Raw genomic sequence first — 18,357 nt, 5'->3', positions numbered from 1 at the left:
ATTAACAGAAAATAGAATAACTTATTTAATGAGTTTATAAACAAAATCTTTACCCAAATACTCACAAAATATGCAGAGATCTAAGGCAACATTTTTTTCTACTGAGCTACAAATACATGTAAGGAGACTTAGTAGCTTATTTTTTTTAATTCTTTAAATTCCGAATGAAATAATTATTCCGAGCTGAAATAATACCCTGTTGATTATGGAGATCTGCAAAACCATAGAAAACATGATGTGTACACACATATACACCTGAAGAACACACAGGGCTGGCTATTTATTCCTGGTGACTTATCAACGGGTCAAACATAATTACCAGTACACGTTAATACAAAGTGCAGTCTTATCTATTCCCCAATACAGACTGTTGACACAAACGACAGGTGCAACATCTTTAATCATGTTAACATAATTGCATTTCCTCCAAAAAAAAATCTATAATAGTTATACAAAGACTGTTTAGTAAATAATTATGTGTCCAAGATTTTACATGTTTACATTTCATAGAAAATTAAAGCAAGGTGAAATTCTTCAAAGATACAAGTGTGTTAAAGAGAGAAGAGAGAAAGAGATACCTTTAGGAGATAGAAGCGAGTTTTGATGGTATACCCGTACATTTTACATCAAGACCGAGACAGTGTGTCCTACATTTTGAAAAACAGGCAGGTCTGCGACGGTTGGAATCACATGATGTGCTCCGAATTACAATTAATTCTGCAACTGAAGGACGTCTTGTAACTACCACTACCTAGGCCCTGAACTGAACCTTCAAGGTGCCACATATACTGACTCACACAAAGAAATGATTGACATCTTGCACACTAGCTGTCTTGTCAGCAGTGAAAACAAAACATTCTTCAAATAAATTTTGTGGTGTGCTTATTAAAATATGGATCAGAATTCTTAATGAAGTGGATGTATTTGACTATTTGTACAGTTAAAAATAACATTTCTGGAATTTTGTTCAAAAAATAACTTTTTAAATAATATATAGATTGATCTTGTATATAATTATAGGTAACTCTTACTTCTTCAAAACAAAAATCTGCCATTACAATCATGTTTGTTTAAAGTTTTATCTAACTAGACAATTTAAGGAATTCAAATACATCATTACCATGTTGAATAATACTAATTTTTTTTTCTATTTGCAAAGATGTTGACTCAATTATGGTAAACCTCAGATGTTTCAAGATTCTGTGCTCTGGTATATTGGTTTTTATCCCAGTCTGTCCTTCTGTTTGTCAAAACTTCTTGTCCTCACTTCTCTAATAATTACTAGTTTTAAATGTTAGGGGAGGAGAGGATCATTTAGCATGTGTTGCTGGACTAGTCATGTAGATATGCAATACATGTATTTTTAATTAAGTCCTGTGTTCCCAAGTTTGGCCCAGAATTGAATTTGTCATTAAACCCCCACCCCCCTCCCTTACAATACCAGTGCTAGCAAATGATTTGGCATGCAATATATATGTGCAGTAAAATTTTGTTCTCTGCCTTTGGGCTTTCTAGGTGCTCTGAAAGTTTTTCAAATTACTTTTATTTTCTTATTGAGTGCTGCAAGGAATGGTTTCTAGACTAGTTCACTCAAAGTGACCACCGGCCCATAATTGACAGCAAATCCTGCCTGCATTGCTTACATCTGCACAGGTTGTATCTTGAACAGCATACTATCAGTATGTGTGTAGATATATATTTGGAGAATACATGTACTTCTATTTTTTTAGTTAATGGGTATTCTACAGTTTTACTGTTAATGCAAATAAGAAAGTATGTGATTAAAAAAGTTTGATGTTGCACTGGGAACCAATATTTATTAACTGAATGATCATGTTTAAGCTTTTAGAACAAGTCAGTTTACAAAAGTGAATATGTATTACAATGACCAATCTAAAATAAAAGGGATTGGTAATTATAAATCCTTTCTTTGATCATACTTTCACAGATTTTGCATCTGGAAAATTAGATGCTGTATATGACCTATACTTTCTAGGTAAGTGAGCAAACTAAGATTCTGAAAGGTTTTCATTTCTAAGAATTGCAGCTGAACAATAAGAAAACTTGCAAAGATGTTAGTTTGATTTTAATATTTACGAGAAAAAAAATGCAAATCCTGTATGTGACCTAAATCTGCATAAGAAGTGTTAAAATGAAGCTTTTTGGGCACTCTCATCATAAGCTTGTAAGTGCTTATTATTCAAGCAATGACAAGTCAAACATAGTCCAACTATCTTAGAATCTTCCTTTAAGACAAGTGGGTATGAAAGATTGAAAAAGTTTTATAAACATACCACAGTAGAGTGCAGACTTTATAACTGTCATTTGTGATAGTACATTGTAGCTTACATTTGCTTTATAGTTTATATACAATAAATACTTTTGGAAAAAAATGTCATTTAATATTTATGCTCTGAACAATTTTGGTCATAAATCAGATATTGGAAAGACAGTAAAACATCCTTTTTTTTCATTTGTTAATATGCAAAAATAGGAATCCTTAACCATGCAACAGAACAAGCTAATACAATAAAGTGAGGAAAACTAAGTACAAAACTGTGATTTTTACCTTTGGCATTCCAATTCCACAATTCTTATAATAGAAAGAATCTTCAGTTCAGAAGCATTTGGTGTTTTTTTTAAAATTTAGCACAAAAAAACAACATATATACCAAATTTGACTTTTCATGTTCACGTTTTATAAATTTGAATTCATTTAGATGAAACTGCCAATTCATTTCTTCATTAACGAATTCCACCTTTAAGTAAAACTGAAATTAAACTAGAGGCTAGGAAGCCCCCGTCCCCCACCCCCACCCCCTTTTGACTTGGAGAAATTCATTGGTCCCAACAGCAAGGCTAGTAAAAATTTGTCTGGACTGATAATGTTATAAACTTAACATAAACTTAAAAGATTTGTTTACATTTTTTCCTGACAGTCAAACTTGTCAAAATGACCTTGGGTCAACTTTAAAGTTTCAACATCTAATTCTTATCCATTATAGAGTAATGCACAAAAATTTCATAGCTCGTCTGCCATTTGACATTCATTTTACCAAAATCATATGGATCAAGGTCAAGTCACATATTAAAGACACAAGTAATATTTGTGTGAAGTGTAACTTGCAATATTTTCAATGCGAAAACACCAGGTCTGGGGGCCATAAAACTCACTATCAATCTCTCAGTCTCACTTTTGCCAAAGGAATTAATAAAAGAAAAGTGAGAATGGGATTACAAGTGAGATTGTTTAAGTTTTATGGCCATGGGGCCAGGTACCAATTTGATTTGTTTTCTGTCAATGACCTTGAACTTGCCAAAATGACCTTGGAATGGATCCTTACACACCCTGAGTCAAAAGCAACACTGTTTCAAATAAATACTTTTAATTAGCCTCCATTTGAGGGTAATGGAGCAGACATTCTGCCAGGGACCTTGGAACTTTTTTGAATTTATGCAAAATTTGTGATGATCCTTTCTACATTAAAAGAAACAGTCAGGACTGGTAACTCTTTTTTTTTTTAAAGTGACCTTGAACTTGATCATATTATTTTGGGAAGTCTATTAATTTCCCCACTGTGGTTGATATTGGCAACCAATTATTTTAGCTTAATTTTGATTGTCTTTCTAGATTTACAAAATTATTTATAGTTGTCAGAGAAACTAGACATTCCTGATTTTGATGGTTTTCCCAATACCATTCAACTAAAATTTTCCACACCAGCCTTGTCATAAATGTTTCTGTATTTTAACATTTTTTTTTAAAGTCTTTACCAATGAATAGAAAAAGAATAACTTGTGTATATTGGAATTTTTTAAAATTTAAGAGGGTCAATTTTCATGGATTGCTTATATTTCACAGGTTCCTTGAGGCCTAATTTTGTGTATTCTCTTATACCCTCAAAAGGAAATATGAGTGATATATGACTTTGTAACCCTTTTATCAGTTTGTTGAGGATGTAAATTCTTAGATGAGAGGTACTCACGTTATCAACAAAAGTTGAGCCACCACAAAATCTAGTGAATCCACAGTATCATTTAAACTTTAAAACAAAATTCTTGAATGTCTTCATGTGTTGAGCAGAGTTATTTATGGACTAATGACAAAACAAATAAATCCATTTCACATCCATTACTTTCAAAAAAGCATTTCATTCCAAAACAGCATGCAAATAAAAAAAAATCCCTGCTTAAACTAATCAAGACAATTTTCCTATTTAAACATGCATTTCTTTCCCTATGTAGAACTTAATCTTGTTTCATTCAGATAAATTCAGAGGGAAGTCATATCAATAAGATTTTAACCAGATTCTTTCCTCTCAATGTGCTATTCATTCATTGTTATAAATATCATATTTGTATCTTCAATCCACCATTCCTATTTAAATTTACATACAAGTAGAGGAAAGATAGCTTTGTGTAAACACAGTTAAGGAAATACTTGTGTACTATTACACAGTAAAAACCAGGCAAACATCCTCCAAAAGATATGATTATTTGTGGAACTCCAATGAATTCTACAAAGCAGTTACAAAATAGTAATCTCGAGTTTCCTACAGTTTCCTGAAGTTTATGTGAGGCTTATTAGGGAAGTAGCTTACTAGTGTCTAATCTTACTTGTGACTAAAATATCTTCCTCACACGTTGGTAATCACAACACATATGGGACAAATGTTACAAAAATGTCCAACTGGATTTCATTTCCTTAAACATTTGATAATCTTTATAATTCTTTTTCTATGCCAATTGCAGTTTCACAATAAGAGAAACCTAATGGGTTCAAAATATTGCTATATTTTTCTATGTATCAATTTAATTTAAAAGTATTATAGTACATCAAATCTAAAAACCATAAATGTCAAACAGTAAAATGATAATACAGACTGGTCTTCTAATTGAAAGAGCACTGACAAACAGCCACAGCTACCAAAGTCTTAATATAATTAAATTAGTAGTAATGTGTTGTATTATTCTATAGTTATGTATGCTCATATGGCTGGTACGTCTTGTCAATGTTTTCCTCAAATGAACCTTTATGTATGCAAGAAAAACTAAACTATGTTATTCCTCTCCATCAATCTGTTCTACACAGATAAATGTACATCCATTTTTGTCTACTTACAAGTTTTAATTTGACATGGAATAGTTCTTGGTGGGGTTTCTTGGTGAAGTACCAGAAGCGTTCATTGTGTGGGAATATCTTGGCCTTTGTTTCTATGCCAAACCGCACAGGTTCCTGAATGCCACAAATCACCAGATCCACTGCTACGGTCAGAAACACACGTGTATCTGAAAGAAATTTACACAAATAAAAATGCTTATTGACCTTTAAATACTGGTAGAACACTCCCTATCATAGAAGAAAAAAAATTCAGTTTTTCAATATATTTTCAATTAATAGTTTCCATTTTGCAATTTGAATGTCTTGCTAGAAATTATTACGGCTCACCTTTAGGAGTTTCTGAGTTGAGGACTTTGAAACAGTCTTCAGAAATGTCCCAGTTTCCAGAGATTGTGTAAGTCCTTCCATCACTTGAGTATCCCATAGAATTCTTCAAATAATTATATGTAAATTTCCATATATTCCATATATTTGAAATAGGGACCAAAAAAAATTTGCATGCCTCCCTAACATTAAATTAGATGTACACTTATAAAATTCTGCTGATTCTGAAATGTCTGTGTGAAAAAATAATTTTCTTTCTTTTATTTTTGTGTGTGTGTGTGTGTGTGTGTCTGTGGGGGGATTAATTATAGATTTTAGGATAATGAATAAGAAAGTTTTACACTAAAGAGTTTTTTAAATTTGTCCCTGATAGTATCACCAGGAAATACATGCAGTTAAATGTTAGGATTGCTGGGGAGTTTTAAAAATGTACATGCTACATCAAAATATAAAATACTTTTTTATGTTCCTATTTCACACACACATTTTAAGCACACTTCTGAACAGTGTGAACACTCATTTCATAATATAACTAAGAAATAAATTGTACCAACCATTTCTATGAGGTGCATGTCTCCATCTTTAACATTACGACCAGGTGACAAAAGTAAACCAAAACACCTGTAAACATAAATAAAGAATAGAAATGATGATGCAACAAATACAAAGATGATTATTGCTCTTAAATGAAAATAAAAATCATAACAAACTCTGAATACATGTACTACTTTGAATGGACATTTGGTCGATTACCTTTCTATTCTAAGTTCCTTGTTTCCCGTTTGAGTCACAGAAATCACAATTTTCTTGTCATAGTCACAACGGAATTTAAAAATGTTTTTGTCTTTGGGACATGTGCTGTAACTTCCCTTCCCATCATCCTCCTTAAACTCCAGGTTCACACTGAATATTGCTGTTACCTCTGCTTCACTTATGCTTGACGCAGTTCGCACTGCTGCCTTGGGTAAGCGTCGGAAACTGGTAGCAAACGAATACAATATTTTGGCAACCTGTAAATGGTGATACATGTACCAGGTATTTTCAAAACTATTGTTTTCCTGACTTTATAAAATAATACAACCATCCAATTTCATGGGGTTTTATTACTTCAGGTTTTTTTATTACATCAATCATATTTATTATACATTTGAAGTTCTTTGAATTTTCACTTTTTGATGACACAGAGAATTTCAATTTTTTCCCCACAAAAAACCTACCGCTTCCTGTATCTCGCATCTGAAAACATGGCACTGGAATATAGCCGAATCAGGGCTGTCACCATGACTACACGTAAACGCAAAGCACATTTTCTCGTCACTGTCAGAGGGTCCCCTAGCACAGAACAAAATACGGTGGATCTTATAACAGGCTATGTCGGAGTCTGTGCCTGGGTCTACCAACCTACAAAATAAGAAAGTTAAAAAGTTTAATTACATATACAAGCAGCATCTAGCATCTGTTCTCATTTTAAGTTATTTTAGAAGTATATATTTTTCTTTTGATCCTATGAAAACAAAAAGGCTAATTCACACTTCTCTGAAACAGAAATAAGAAAAGATGATAGTCTGAAGCCCTTGCAAATGAATTTGACAGGGAATACTACAAAGATTTTTAAATCCTTTTTTCATGCTTGTATAAAACAACCACACTTATTCAAAGAAAAATTTGACTAAATTTTATTTTTTACTGATGGAATAATAGGCTGGTTTGCTTAAACAAATTTGAAATTGAATAGACATGTCTGGTTAATTTTACCTCAATTTTCTACAGGTAACTAAAAAAAAAAAAAAATTAAAATACAAATGCGAAAACAAACCCAAACCTCATTTCAACCAAATAAACATGGTGCATTTAAAGCTGCATGATAAATCTTTAATTACACACATAAGTAGTTAAATTCAGAAAAATTATATTTGGCATTTTTTCTGATCTGCAGTATGGGGTGCACTTGTGAGGTGATGAAACACAGAAGAGAAGAGCAGACAAAACACAACAAATCAATAATATACTACAGAAAAACAGCAAAGTACCAAATAGATTATCGTAACAAAATGGCTGCATACCTAACAACTCCATCTGCTCTGCACAAACAAATAAAAGAAAATCATTAAACATATTTCAAGACAGAAACACTGAAAACAAAATGATATAAGACAATGCACACTTTATTGTGTTAACTGACTCAAAAAAATTTGTAATGATTTAGATCTACAATCATGCAAATTACAGTAAAACATATGTACTGTAAATCCACTTATAGGTAAATGTCTCAATCAATTTTGATTCGTAATGAACATAATTTGTTATATTCATTAAGTTTTTTAATGTTTGAAAATTATAGGGAACGAAAATTACTTTGTCATAAGTGAATTCATGACAAATTCATCATGAGTGAGTTTGCTAAGACAATGATTTATTGTAGACAGTCAGATGGATGAATTACTTTGAGATCTCCAAATTTTAGAAAATACTAAAGCGTAGTCTGATATTGTATATAGTAAAACTCGGTTATAGCGAAGTCCTTGTGACCTGTGAATTTAATTCGCTATATCCGTAATTCGTTATATCCATATAACAAATTCGTTTAACCATATATAGCGAATTGACATTTATGCATGTTTTCCTTCAAGTATTACTACCAAATATTACAAAAAAGCAAATATTACAAAACACGCCTTCAATAACTAAGGTTTTATTATGAATTGAATATTATATACAAATGCTAAAAGAAAATAAAGTCAATTCAATTCATCAAATTTTGGTATCTTTGAAAGTTCGTTATAAAAGATGTAAATTTCATTATATTTTATCTCAACGGGACTCTAAATCAGTTCGCTATATCCGTTAATTCATTATATCAGTGTTCGTTATAACCGTAAAATTTTACAAAGATTTGTTAAGAAATTTGCCGGGGACCCAGAAAAACTTTGCTATATCCATGAATTCGCTATATCCGTGTTCGTACCAAACGAGTTTTACTGTACTGATAAACAGTGAAAATCACTTTCAATGAAATAATTTCTGAGATATATTGTTGCAAAAATAATAAACAAAAATGATAAAGAAAATAAAAATATAGTGATATACCCAGGATAACCCCCCCCCCCCCCAATCAGAATCATTTTTGAAACAGAGGTCATTCAATTAAAATCAATACCACAGTAACAAACAAAATGCAAGAGAAAAAACAAACAAACAAATTCTATGTATCTTAGAACCAAGATATTGAAATCAGACCAAAACTGAAAGGATTAGCGTTTTTAAGGAAATGCATATAAAAAAAAACCGATGAAAATATGTGTGCACAAAACAGATAAAATTGTACCCACAACCTCTCCTAAACTATCGCCCTTCTGGTCTCTGATATAATAATCTTTTTTAAAATTGAAGTCATTTTAATCATAACAAAATTAACTGTTGCAACACTATTGTTCAGAAAAAAAACATGCAAAAAGGAAATGGAAGTGAATGTAACATAAAAGGAAGTGTACCTAACATTAAAGGAAGTGAACATAAATATATATGAAGTTTCAACATACAGACTTAAAGGAAAAAATATCTGTGGATAAAAAATGTTGAAGAAATCATAACAATTTTATGAGAGTGGCTTCCCCAAGTGAACCAAAAATACTTTTTCTCTGAATTAAATCGGTCATTACACTGAATTGTAGCCAACAACCTAAAAAATATAATAATCTTTTTTATTGAAGTATACTGGTTACTGATGCCAAATCAAAAGACACTGACAAATAAACAGTAATCTCAATGCTCTTCTATTACTGTTACTAGCATGCATGACAATGAGGCAAAATTAGATTCAAAGGAAATAAAATTGATTAAAAGAGAGAAAGATCTGTTAAACATTCATAATAGACAGAAAGCATTCTGTTCATAAAATAAAAAAACACAGAAGTGAAAGAACTCAAAAATTTACAAGGTTTTAATACATGGATAATACTTTATTTTATAAAATAAACCCACATGCTTACCTTACATTTCCTTCTGAGGTCCTAGGGATATAGAGTTCTATTGGAATGGCCTGTTTGGACTGTTCATTAAGTATTGACATGTTACGATAAATCTCCACCTCACTCCGCGGAGCATTCACTAAAGCACATCCAAGATAGGTAACTCCATTAAAAGTTGTATAACCTTCGTCCATGTTCCCAGGCAAAGACATTGATCTCCCTTTACCTATAAATAATCACCTTAAGATCCTTACATGTACAAAGTTCTTCTAAAAAAAATCAGATACAATTCATAGTTTTAATCAACCTTCCTTTAGATGCAAGTTTCATAAAATTGAAGAAAACATGAAGTTTGAATCTTCAAAAAACAACTTTACAACTTTTTTTTCTAAGTATGCTCATTTTACAAAATTGCAGAGAAAAGTAGTCACAAAAGAAAACTGGTTTACATTAAGCACCTTTTCATCACTAGAAAATCAACTATCAATTCCAACTTTACATCAAAAGAAAAATGTTATGTTTCTTTTCATGATAATTACAGCTGATAGCTGATTCAAATTCCTGTCTACCATCTTAACATGCATGCTAAAAAGTAATCATACAGAGGTAATTCTTTAACTACCATCATATGTCCTTAGTTCCTTAAAAAAAATGTAATTCTTCCTTAACAGTATGATATTTCCTGTTTATGGTGCCTTAGCATGCAATGACCTTCAAATGTTACCAACAGTGCTAATCTAAAAATAAGCTGGGATTACCTCCTCCTGGTATTGTTTCATCACTGATGCCACTGGTGGACTGACTGGTGGGGAATACATTGCCTACAGAACTGATGGGGGACTGGGGGTCAGTCCCAGCCGAGCTGGAGGGGGTCAACGTCGAAGTCATCTTTCTAGAGGACTGAGATACCTCATCATTCAGATCATTAATGTCACCTGAAACAGTGATTTAAGCGTGATTGGAAAATATTTCCATACTTAAGTACAAGGATCCATGGAAAGTAGACATGTGAAGGATTTGTTGGTTCTTGATCTGGAGGGGTAATCATGTACACTACAAATGAATTTTTGTCTCTCCATTACAAAGGTATAAATTGGTCATGAAGTTGAATGGGAAATCCTGAATTGACATTTTTTTTCCTCAGTTGTCCATGGGCAAGGGAATTTTAATACTGGTATTTACTGGGAAATGCCCAAATTGAATAATATTCAAATTACTCAGCTGCAATTACTGGAGGTGGTGGTCGGGTGGGAAAAATGAGAAAAGTGTGTTACAGTACTGATGATCGACTTTACTCTGTGATTACATATTCTTTTGTATCAAACACCATTAAATTATATGGGTGGGGTAAGGGAAATGGACTAATTTGAATTTGCTGGTTTAAGAGATGTAAAATATTAAAGTTTGAAAGTGTTTTTTTTTTTTTAAAAACAGCAGACCTGTTATTTTCAATTTGGGTTCTCCATTTACTACCACATAATCATCATTGGTTGAAGAAGATTCAACAGAACTGCGACTGACAGCATCCTCCATTATTTCTAATTACGTCCACATAATTATGATTTACCTAAAAAAAAAAGTGACAACTGTATTTATTTTACAACTATACATGATAATATCCATATACTTTTAACTCACTTGTTTGTACATTTGTTTACAGAGTCGAGTACCCTATCAAGTAAAATTAGTAACCCTGTAAGGCACAGATCTCATACTCTAGCACCAAATAACTACAATGTATGTTACAAAAATTTTTACCCAACAGAAAAGTAAGATGGGTAAACACAGCATGCAAAATGGCAGTAGATTCAAATGTATAGAATTAAAATTCAATTCAAGATGTAAAGTGACATAGGTGATGAAAAATCAAGTATCAACCAGGACTTGAACCCAGGGCCTCTGGCTTACTGTACCTATTAAGATTTAACCAGTGAGCTAATGATACTAAGACTCTGTGCCAATTAAATATATTGAATGACTTTCACACATATTTTAACTCATGCAAAATTCAAACTTTTTTTTAGAGGTATTCATGACGAAAGTTACTTTGCATTGTTTGAATTAAAATAAATGCAGTAATTATTCTTCTGAGAGTTTTTCCAGCACTTGACTTAGGAAACAAGTTCAAAATCAAATTGATTTCTGGTCCATATCATAATGCCATATAGGTAAAATATTTATGAGTGGTGAGGGTAGTACATAAGCAAATAAATTAACAGAAAATCATTTTGGCATTTTTACTGAAAAGCAAAATCTGCATTTCATTTTAAATCTGGAGTTAAACTTAACAGTTTAAAAAAATTACATGGATTTATCATGGCTATTTTTACTACACAGCAACTTTTCCCTCTGGAAAAAATGTCAAAATTCTCCTTATGGTAACAAAAAGTTCCTATTAAAACATGCATTTGACATTTCAAATACATTTATGTCTGAGTGTTCTATAAATGACCTCTGATTTGGTCTCAGAATGCAGATTGTTGCATTTGAAAATTTCCAGGAGAGATATTCCGAAACTCCTAAATTCACATCCTTATCCCTATTGTTCAGCAATCTTTCTGATTTTCCCCATTTACTTGAAAAGGGTAGTCAAATAAAATAGCTAGATAAATGATAATTCTTTGAACTACTTGGAGCTCTCAGCCCTGATCAATTCACCAAGTCATGTCAAAATCCCCTGCATAATGGCAACTCATCAAAATTTGATAAAAAGTTACTATTATTCATTTTAAGTTGATGCAGAAAAGAATGTTGTGAAGATAAATAAATTAAAATAAGTAAAGTTGAGACTGGGCTACTATTTATGCATGGTGCCATGGATGGTGCTGCAATATTAAACCCAATTAATCAATAAAACAAGCTGCATTTCTACATGATGAAAAACTAGACATTGCGTTACCCTGCCCTTTCATTCCTAACCCTGTCAATGTGGTATGTCCTATGTGAACATCCTTTATAATACTGTCACAGTCACTATCTGCTATAAAATGTTCAGATACACATGACCATCCTTTCAAAAAATTGGTTATGCCTGGAGAAACCCTGATTGTTTTCATTACAAGGGGAAAATGCACAAAAATGTGAGTCTAATTTCAACTGTCTTGACGAGCTATGCATAGAAATTTGAATGTAATTACCCGAAACGGAGTAAAGGATCAACACTGCATCTTTTCTCATTACTATCCAATGTTTTGGTGGCGCTGCAACTCCACTTCCGCATTATGTCACTCGGCACACATCGGTCAATTCCGTTACTATAGGAAAAGAGGAATGTCAGATTTCCGGAATTCTTCGACTCCTTCCGATCTGCTTTTCGTAGCAGACGAAAAATTTAGGTCCCTGATCAAAGTTAAATAGCACTGATATTTTAAATACACAAAAGTTTTATCCTAGGGATATTGTATTTATTGTATCAAGTTTGATTCTTTTCATTTTTTTTCCCACAAATCATTTTGCTATGTATCCAAGGATGCACGAGGATGATGATGTCAGAGTATATAAAGAGAGAGTATTCAGTGGCGTTATCATTTTGAATTTGTGTGAGACACGTTGCGCATCTCAGCACAAAGTCTAATCATCTCGTAGTGAGGATTTTAAAGAAATACAGTCAGAATGGTAAGTATTTATATACAGTTTTCAATGAAAAGAATTCATCTGAAAAATCCTGAATAATTTAACACGATAAACTTTTTATACTTTAGGAACGTAACTTTATATCTTACTATCTAGCTAATAATGGTACACTGAGTTATTTATATCAACAAGTGGTATGTTGGTTAATCACTGGAGATAACAACGTTATACTTATTTACGCATTTACCTCATTTGATTAATAGTGTCAGCCCACAGCGCTGTGATAATCCAGATTTTTTTTTTCTGTTGCATTTCATACTCTATTCCTATAAAGTTTAAAATGCATAGGCCCCCCTATATCTTGAGATAAGATTTTGTTAACAAAATAAAATATTTTCAAACTTCAAAAAAAAAAATTATTATATGAATCATTGAATATAATGTAAAAGCATTTTTTGTGTGTAAATCATTTGTTGTTTATTTTCCTAGCGTGAATGTATATCCATCCATGTTGGACAAGCTGGTGTCCAGATAGGAAATGCCTGTTGGGAACTCTACTGCTTGGAGCATGGCATTCAGCCAGATGGGCAGATGCCAAGTGACAAAACCATTGGGGGTGGAGATGACTCCTTCAACACCTTCTTCAGTGAGACAGGAGCTGGCAAGCATGTACCAAGAGCAGTTTTTGTAGATCTGGAGCCTACTGTTGTTGGTCAGTTTTGGATTTCTCCATTAATTTCAGATTATCAATGCATGAGCATCATATAATCCATATTGTATTAGTATAAATAAGGTGACATCAAGCACTTTAAGCATGGAAGCCCCTTCATAGGCTTTACAGGGGGGGGGGGGGGTAGATCTAGTAATTGATATATTTTCGTCAAATTATTCAGACTTGAATGAGAAGTGATGGAAAAAGACCAAGGCAGGTCAGGGTTTTTTTAGGGGTCATAGGGGGCCTGCATAAGGCTCCATTCCCAATGGTAAAAAGTATGTATTTTTCCCAATTTCATTAAAGAAAATTCCCAAAAGAGAATCGAAACAAGCAAATCGGTTTAAAAGTGTCCAAACTCGGTAATAAGTATATTAAAAAAACAAGATATGTTTGTGAAACACTATGCGCCCAGTGGCACAAATGTTGAAAAAAAAAAATATTTTTAGCATAAAGGTCAATGTCAAGGTCGCAAGGTCATTGACCTTGGTATCATTTGAAAGAACTTGATTAGTGGAGTAAGCATACCAAATAAGAAGTCCCTATCTCTCATGGTTCAAAAGTTATGGTTAAGGTTCTAAAAAGCTATTTTTAGCATATAGGTCAAGGTCACAAGGTCAATGACCTTGGTGTCATTCAAAGGAACTTAATGAGTGAAGTAAGCATACCAAATATGAAGTCTCTATCTTTCGTGGTTCAAAAGTTATGGCGAAGGTTAAAGTTTGATATAAAAAAGCTATTTTTAGCATTTAGGTCACAGTCAAGGTCACAAGATCATTGTCATTGGTATCATTGGAAAGAGTTTTATTAGTGGAGTATTGAAGTATTTATCTTGCATTTTTCAAAAGTTACTGTGAAGGATAAAGTTTGCAGAAAAAAAGCTATTTTTAGCATGTAGGAAATTTTCCGTCATTGAAGTTTGATCAGCATAACCTAATTCACAATCCTAGTCATTCAAACGCTTTTAAAAGAGAGTACATTATTCAAGCTTCTAGTTGATATTGATTGGTAAACATGTGCCATGTCCATGATGTCAAAATATACGTGTGCGATTGCAGAGTTAAGAAAAGTGTAGATGAGTAAGATACCAAATCACTATGATCTCTCATGGTTCAAAAGTTAGGGAAAAAATTAAATAAAGTACGAAGGTTAAAGTTTTTGTGGCCTTTGTAAAGGTCTACAAATGATCAGACAGACAGGACAAAAACAATATATGCCCTCGGTAGTAAAGCAAAATAGCTAGATAAATCCCTGTATCTCTCATGGTTCAAAAGTTAGGGCGAAGGTTAAAGTTTGCAGACAATCAGACAGACAGACAGGACAAAAACAATATATGCCCCGGATCTATTGATCCGGGCGCATAAAATTTCCAAATAAAAATCTATAAGGCATTCTCCTAGAACTGATTGACTGAATGTAAAATAAGTCAGAGAAATACCTTGCAAATGAAAATTTTGAATTTATATAAAAAATGTTAAATATGATATTTTCCCAATTTCAACCAAATGTCACTATTTTTCCCAATTGAAAAGGCCCAGGCCCTTGTTTTAAAGACCTAGAAAAAAGGGTTATGTGTAAGTGAGATGAGGTGCAGCAGTTCAGTTGCAGAATCTTGTCTGAGTTATGTATTAGTCAAAAACAGTCAATTTACCAAATATTTCATGGTGATGAAAAGGATGCACTACAAAGTTGTCATAAGACTTGGGGCTGGTGAATTTCCCCCACCTCTAATGCTGTAATCCCCCAGTTATTTTGGTATTCCTCCTAAACTGGAGCTCCCCATTAGGAGGAACCTGTGATTCCCTTCTACGTTTTAGATGTCCACTTCTATTTCAATTCTAAGGGACTACCCAGAATTACTAATAACATAAATAGGTATTTATTAAATGCAAGTCAATCCCAGATTTAAAGAGGGGCGAGAAGGGTCCATGCTTTGCTGTGATAATTGGGAAGAAGATACAGTAACACCTTGTGCTATTTTAGACAATGAAAAAGACATACTTTTGATATTGTAAGAACATTTTGACAGATGAGGTCCGCACTGGTACATATCGCCAACTTTTCCACCCTGAGCAGCTGATTACAGGGAAGGAGGATGCTGCCAACAATTATGCCAGAGGACACTACACCATTGGCAAAGAAATTGTGGACTTGGTTTTGGACCGCATCAGAAAATTGGTATGTTTGATGCATTGAAAACTTTCTTGAAAAACATTGCAACTTTGCATCATTCATAAAATAAACATTTGAATTTTGACATTTTCCAGGCAGACCAGTGTACTGGCTTGCAAGGTTTCCTCATCTTCCACAGCTTTGGAGGAGGCACTGGCTCAGGATTTGCTTCTCTACTTATGGAGAGACTGTCTGTAGATTATGGAAAGAAATCCAAGCTGGAATTTGCCATATACCCAGCTCCTCAGGTATTTACAAGCAGATGTAAATCATTTTTGAGAAATCGTGTAAAAACACATCTTAAACAATAATTTTAATACTAAAAAAAGATGGTATTGTCATGTCTAGGCAACTGACATTTTGGATGCATGTTCTAATGTTGAACTTGTTTTAATAGGTATCTACAGCTGTAGTTGAGCCCTACAATTCCATCCTCACCACCCATACTACTCTGGAACATTCTGATTGTGCCTTTATGGTTGACAATGAGGCAATCTACGATATCTGTCGCAGAAACCTGGACATTGAGAGACCAACCTACACCAACCTGAATCGTTTGATTGGTCAAATTGTCAGCTCAATTACAGCCTCATTGCGATTTGATGGAGCCCTGAATGTGGATTTGACAGAATTCCAGACCAACTTGGTGCCTTACCCTCGCATCCACTTTCCACTGGTAACCTATGCTCCTGTTATTTCAGCAGAGAAGGCCTATCATGAGCAATTGTCAGTGGCAGAAATCACCAATGCCTGCTTTGAGCCAGCAAACCAGATGGTAAAGTGTGATCCCAGACATGGAAAATACATGGCTTGTTGCATGTTGTACAGAGGTGATGTTGTTCCAAAGGATGTCAATGCTGCCATTGCCACCATCAAAACCAAGAGAACCATCCAGTTCGTGGACTGGTGCCCCACTGGTTTTAAAGTTGGTATCAACTACCAGCCACCCACCGTTGTCCCTGGAGGGGATCTGGCCAAGGTCCAGAGAGCTGTCTGCATGTTGAGCAACACCACTGCCATTGCTGAGGCCTGGGCTCGTTTGGATCACAAGTTTGACCTGATGTATGCAAAGCGTGCTTTTGTCCACTGGTACGTCGGAGAAGGTATGGAAGAGGGAGAATTCTCCGAGGCCCGTGAAGATCTTGCTGCTCTGGAGAAGGATTATGAAGAAGTCGGCGTGGACTCCGTTGAGGGAGAGGCAGAGGAGGAAGGTGGAGATGAATATTAAGAACTTTTGTAGTTTTCTGGACAGTTGGCAAAACATTGTTCTGTTAAATCCTCATAATTTAAATTACTTGTTTGGCTTGCTCATTTCACTAAATTGTTTTGAAAGGTAAAGGAGTAAAAAGATTTGACCTGTTGAAAAAATTTCAAAATTTTATGTTTATTAAAGAAAGATTTCAAAAGTTAGATCTTCATTGTGTTTTAGTGCTAGTTCGGGATCTACTTGATTGCAGGAAAAAGCTGGGGCCCATTTTACAAAAGAACTTATGACTAAGACCCAAAATTTACTTCTGCTAATAATTTTATTTATATAATATGGCTTTATTCAATTTAATAGGTATGTAGAAAGATACTTTTATGCCAGAAATTTTAAAACAAAATCAATTTTGCAAAATTTTACTATCAACTGAAGTTTTTTAATCTTGGTAGTAAGTTCTTTTGTAAAGATGGCTTATCCTTTGTGTCTGATTCTCTTGATATGAAAGTCAACTACAAGTCTTTTCAAAAATTCAGAAATAAGTAATAACATTCTTAAATTGGTAGTGTTAGGAAAATTTTCTCTGGAGTATTTTTCACAGATTATAACAGCATCAAAATAAGCCAGTACAGCAATGATACATGTACCATGTTACAGTTTCACATTTCTGAAGTTTTTTTCTGAAATGATTACACTCGACCACCAGGGGGTCCTGATTTCGAACAAATTTGAATCTACACTATAACGGGGGAAATACAACCAATCATAGCTGTTCTGAAGAAGAGTTAAAGATACGGTGTATTTCCTACGTACAATTTCGATCATCCTTTGTGACCTCACCTTAACCCTGTTTGTCAAGATTTGAACAAATTGAATCTTTCTACTTGAGGATGGTTCCACATAAATATGACCAATCTTGATGTTGTTTATAAGAAGTTTTTCCTTAATATATATATTCCCATGTAAACCCTTGATCATCCATTGTGGTCCCACTCTACTGGAGGGGATCATGATTTGAACAAAGTTGAATCTACACAGACTACACTACCTGTGGACATTTACGAAGAAATATGACTGAACATGCCTGGTTTTGCTGTTCTGAAGATTTTTATAGATATTTCATAATTATGTATTCCTTTGTACAACTTCCATTGTGGCCCCACAATACCCTAGGGGTCATGATTTGAATCTACACTTCCTAAGGATGATTCCATATGAGTTTCATCTTTCCTTGCCCAAAGGTTCTTGAGAAGATTTTTAAAAGATGTCGTTAATTTTTCGCTTA

General features: G+C 33.5%; 2 protein-coding genes across 6 annotated transcripts in view; one reads left to right on the top strand and one right to left on the bottom strand.

Annotated features, from left to right (window-relative positions):
• The window catches only part of LOC134237311 (rab GTPase-activating protein 1-like), a 47,752-nt gene extending 35,102 nt beyond the window's left edge, over positions 1-12,650 (bottom strand). Inside the window, exons 1-11 of one of the 5 annotated variants that reach the window (XM_062719410.1) lie at positions 12,552-12,650; positions 10,854-10,981; positions 10,173-10,349; positions 9,436-9,640; positions 7,510-7,527; positions 6,664-6,847; positions 6,200-6,456; positions 6,001-6,067; positions 5,450-5,552; positions 5,123-5,289; positions 2,570-2,593 (exon numbers count right to left, since the gene is read on the bottom strand). In XM_062719410.1, the coding sequence (XP_062575394.1) occupies positions 2,570-2,593; positions 5,123-5,289; positions 5,450-5,552; positions 6,001-6,067; positions 6,200-6,456; positions 6,664-6,847; positions 7,510-7,527; positions 9,436-9,640; positions 10,173-10,349; positions 10,854-10,947 (1,296 nt within the window). In that variant the 5' untranslated portion in view covers positions 10,948-10,981; positions 12,552-12,650. Of the gene's footprint in view, positions 1-2,569; positions 2,594-5,122; positions 5,290-5,449; positions 5,553-6,000; positions 6,068-6,199; positions 6,457-6,663; positions 6,848-7,509; positions 7,528-9,435; positions 9,641-10,016; positions 10,036-10,172; positions 10,350-10,853; positions 10,982-12,551 lie in introns of those variants that run through there. The other 4 variants (XM_062719412.1, XM_062719411.1, XM_062719413.1 and 1 more) reach the window with 4 other exon arrangements.
• Positions 12,651-12,870: 220 nt separating this feature from the next.
• Positions 12,871-17,281, top strand: LOC134237313 (tubulin alpha chain, testis-specific). Its single transcript, XM_062719416.1, has 5 exons — positions 12,871-13,029; positions 13,477-13,699; positions 15,729-15,877; positions 15,967-16,119; positions 16,269-17,281. Exons 1-5 carry the CDS (start codon positions 13,027-13,029, stop codon positions 17,097-17,099), a joined length of 1,359 nt encoding a protein of 452 aa, XP_062575400.1. The 5' UTR covers positions 12,871-13,026; the 3' UTR covers positions 17,100-17,281.
• The last annotated feature ends 1,076 nt before the right edge of the window (positions 17,282-18,357 follow it).

Source organism: Saccostrea cucullata, unplaced genomic scaffold, assembly GCF_032062105.1.
Source record: "Saccostrea cucullata isolate Sc308-1 unplaced genomic scaffold, CSIRO_AGI_Scuc_v1 ctg16, whole genome shotgun sequence".
Classification (NCBI taxonomy): domain Eukaryota; kingdom Metazoa; phylum Mollusca; class Bivalvia; order Ostreida; family Ostreidae; genus Saccostrea; species Saccostrea cuccullata.
The sequence above is the reverse complement of the archived record's forward strand: the minus strand, read 5'-3'. Positions and strand labels throughout refer to the sequence as shown.

What these genes read in the sequence shown, in the direction of transcription:
- LOC134237313 (XM_062719416.1), top strand. An exon ending in TGGACCGCATCAGAAAATTG is followed by an intron (nt 15,878 to 15,966) that starts GTATGTTTGATG and finishes GACATTTTCCAG; the next exon opens with GCAGACCAGTGTACTGGCTT. An exon ending in CCATATACCCAGCTCCTCAG is followed by an intron (nt 16,120 to 16,268) that starts GTATTTACAAGC and finishes TTGTTTTAATAG; the next exon opens with GTATCTACAGCTGTAGTTGA.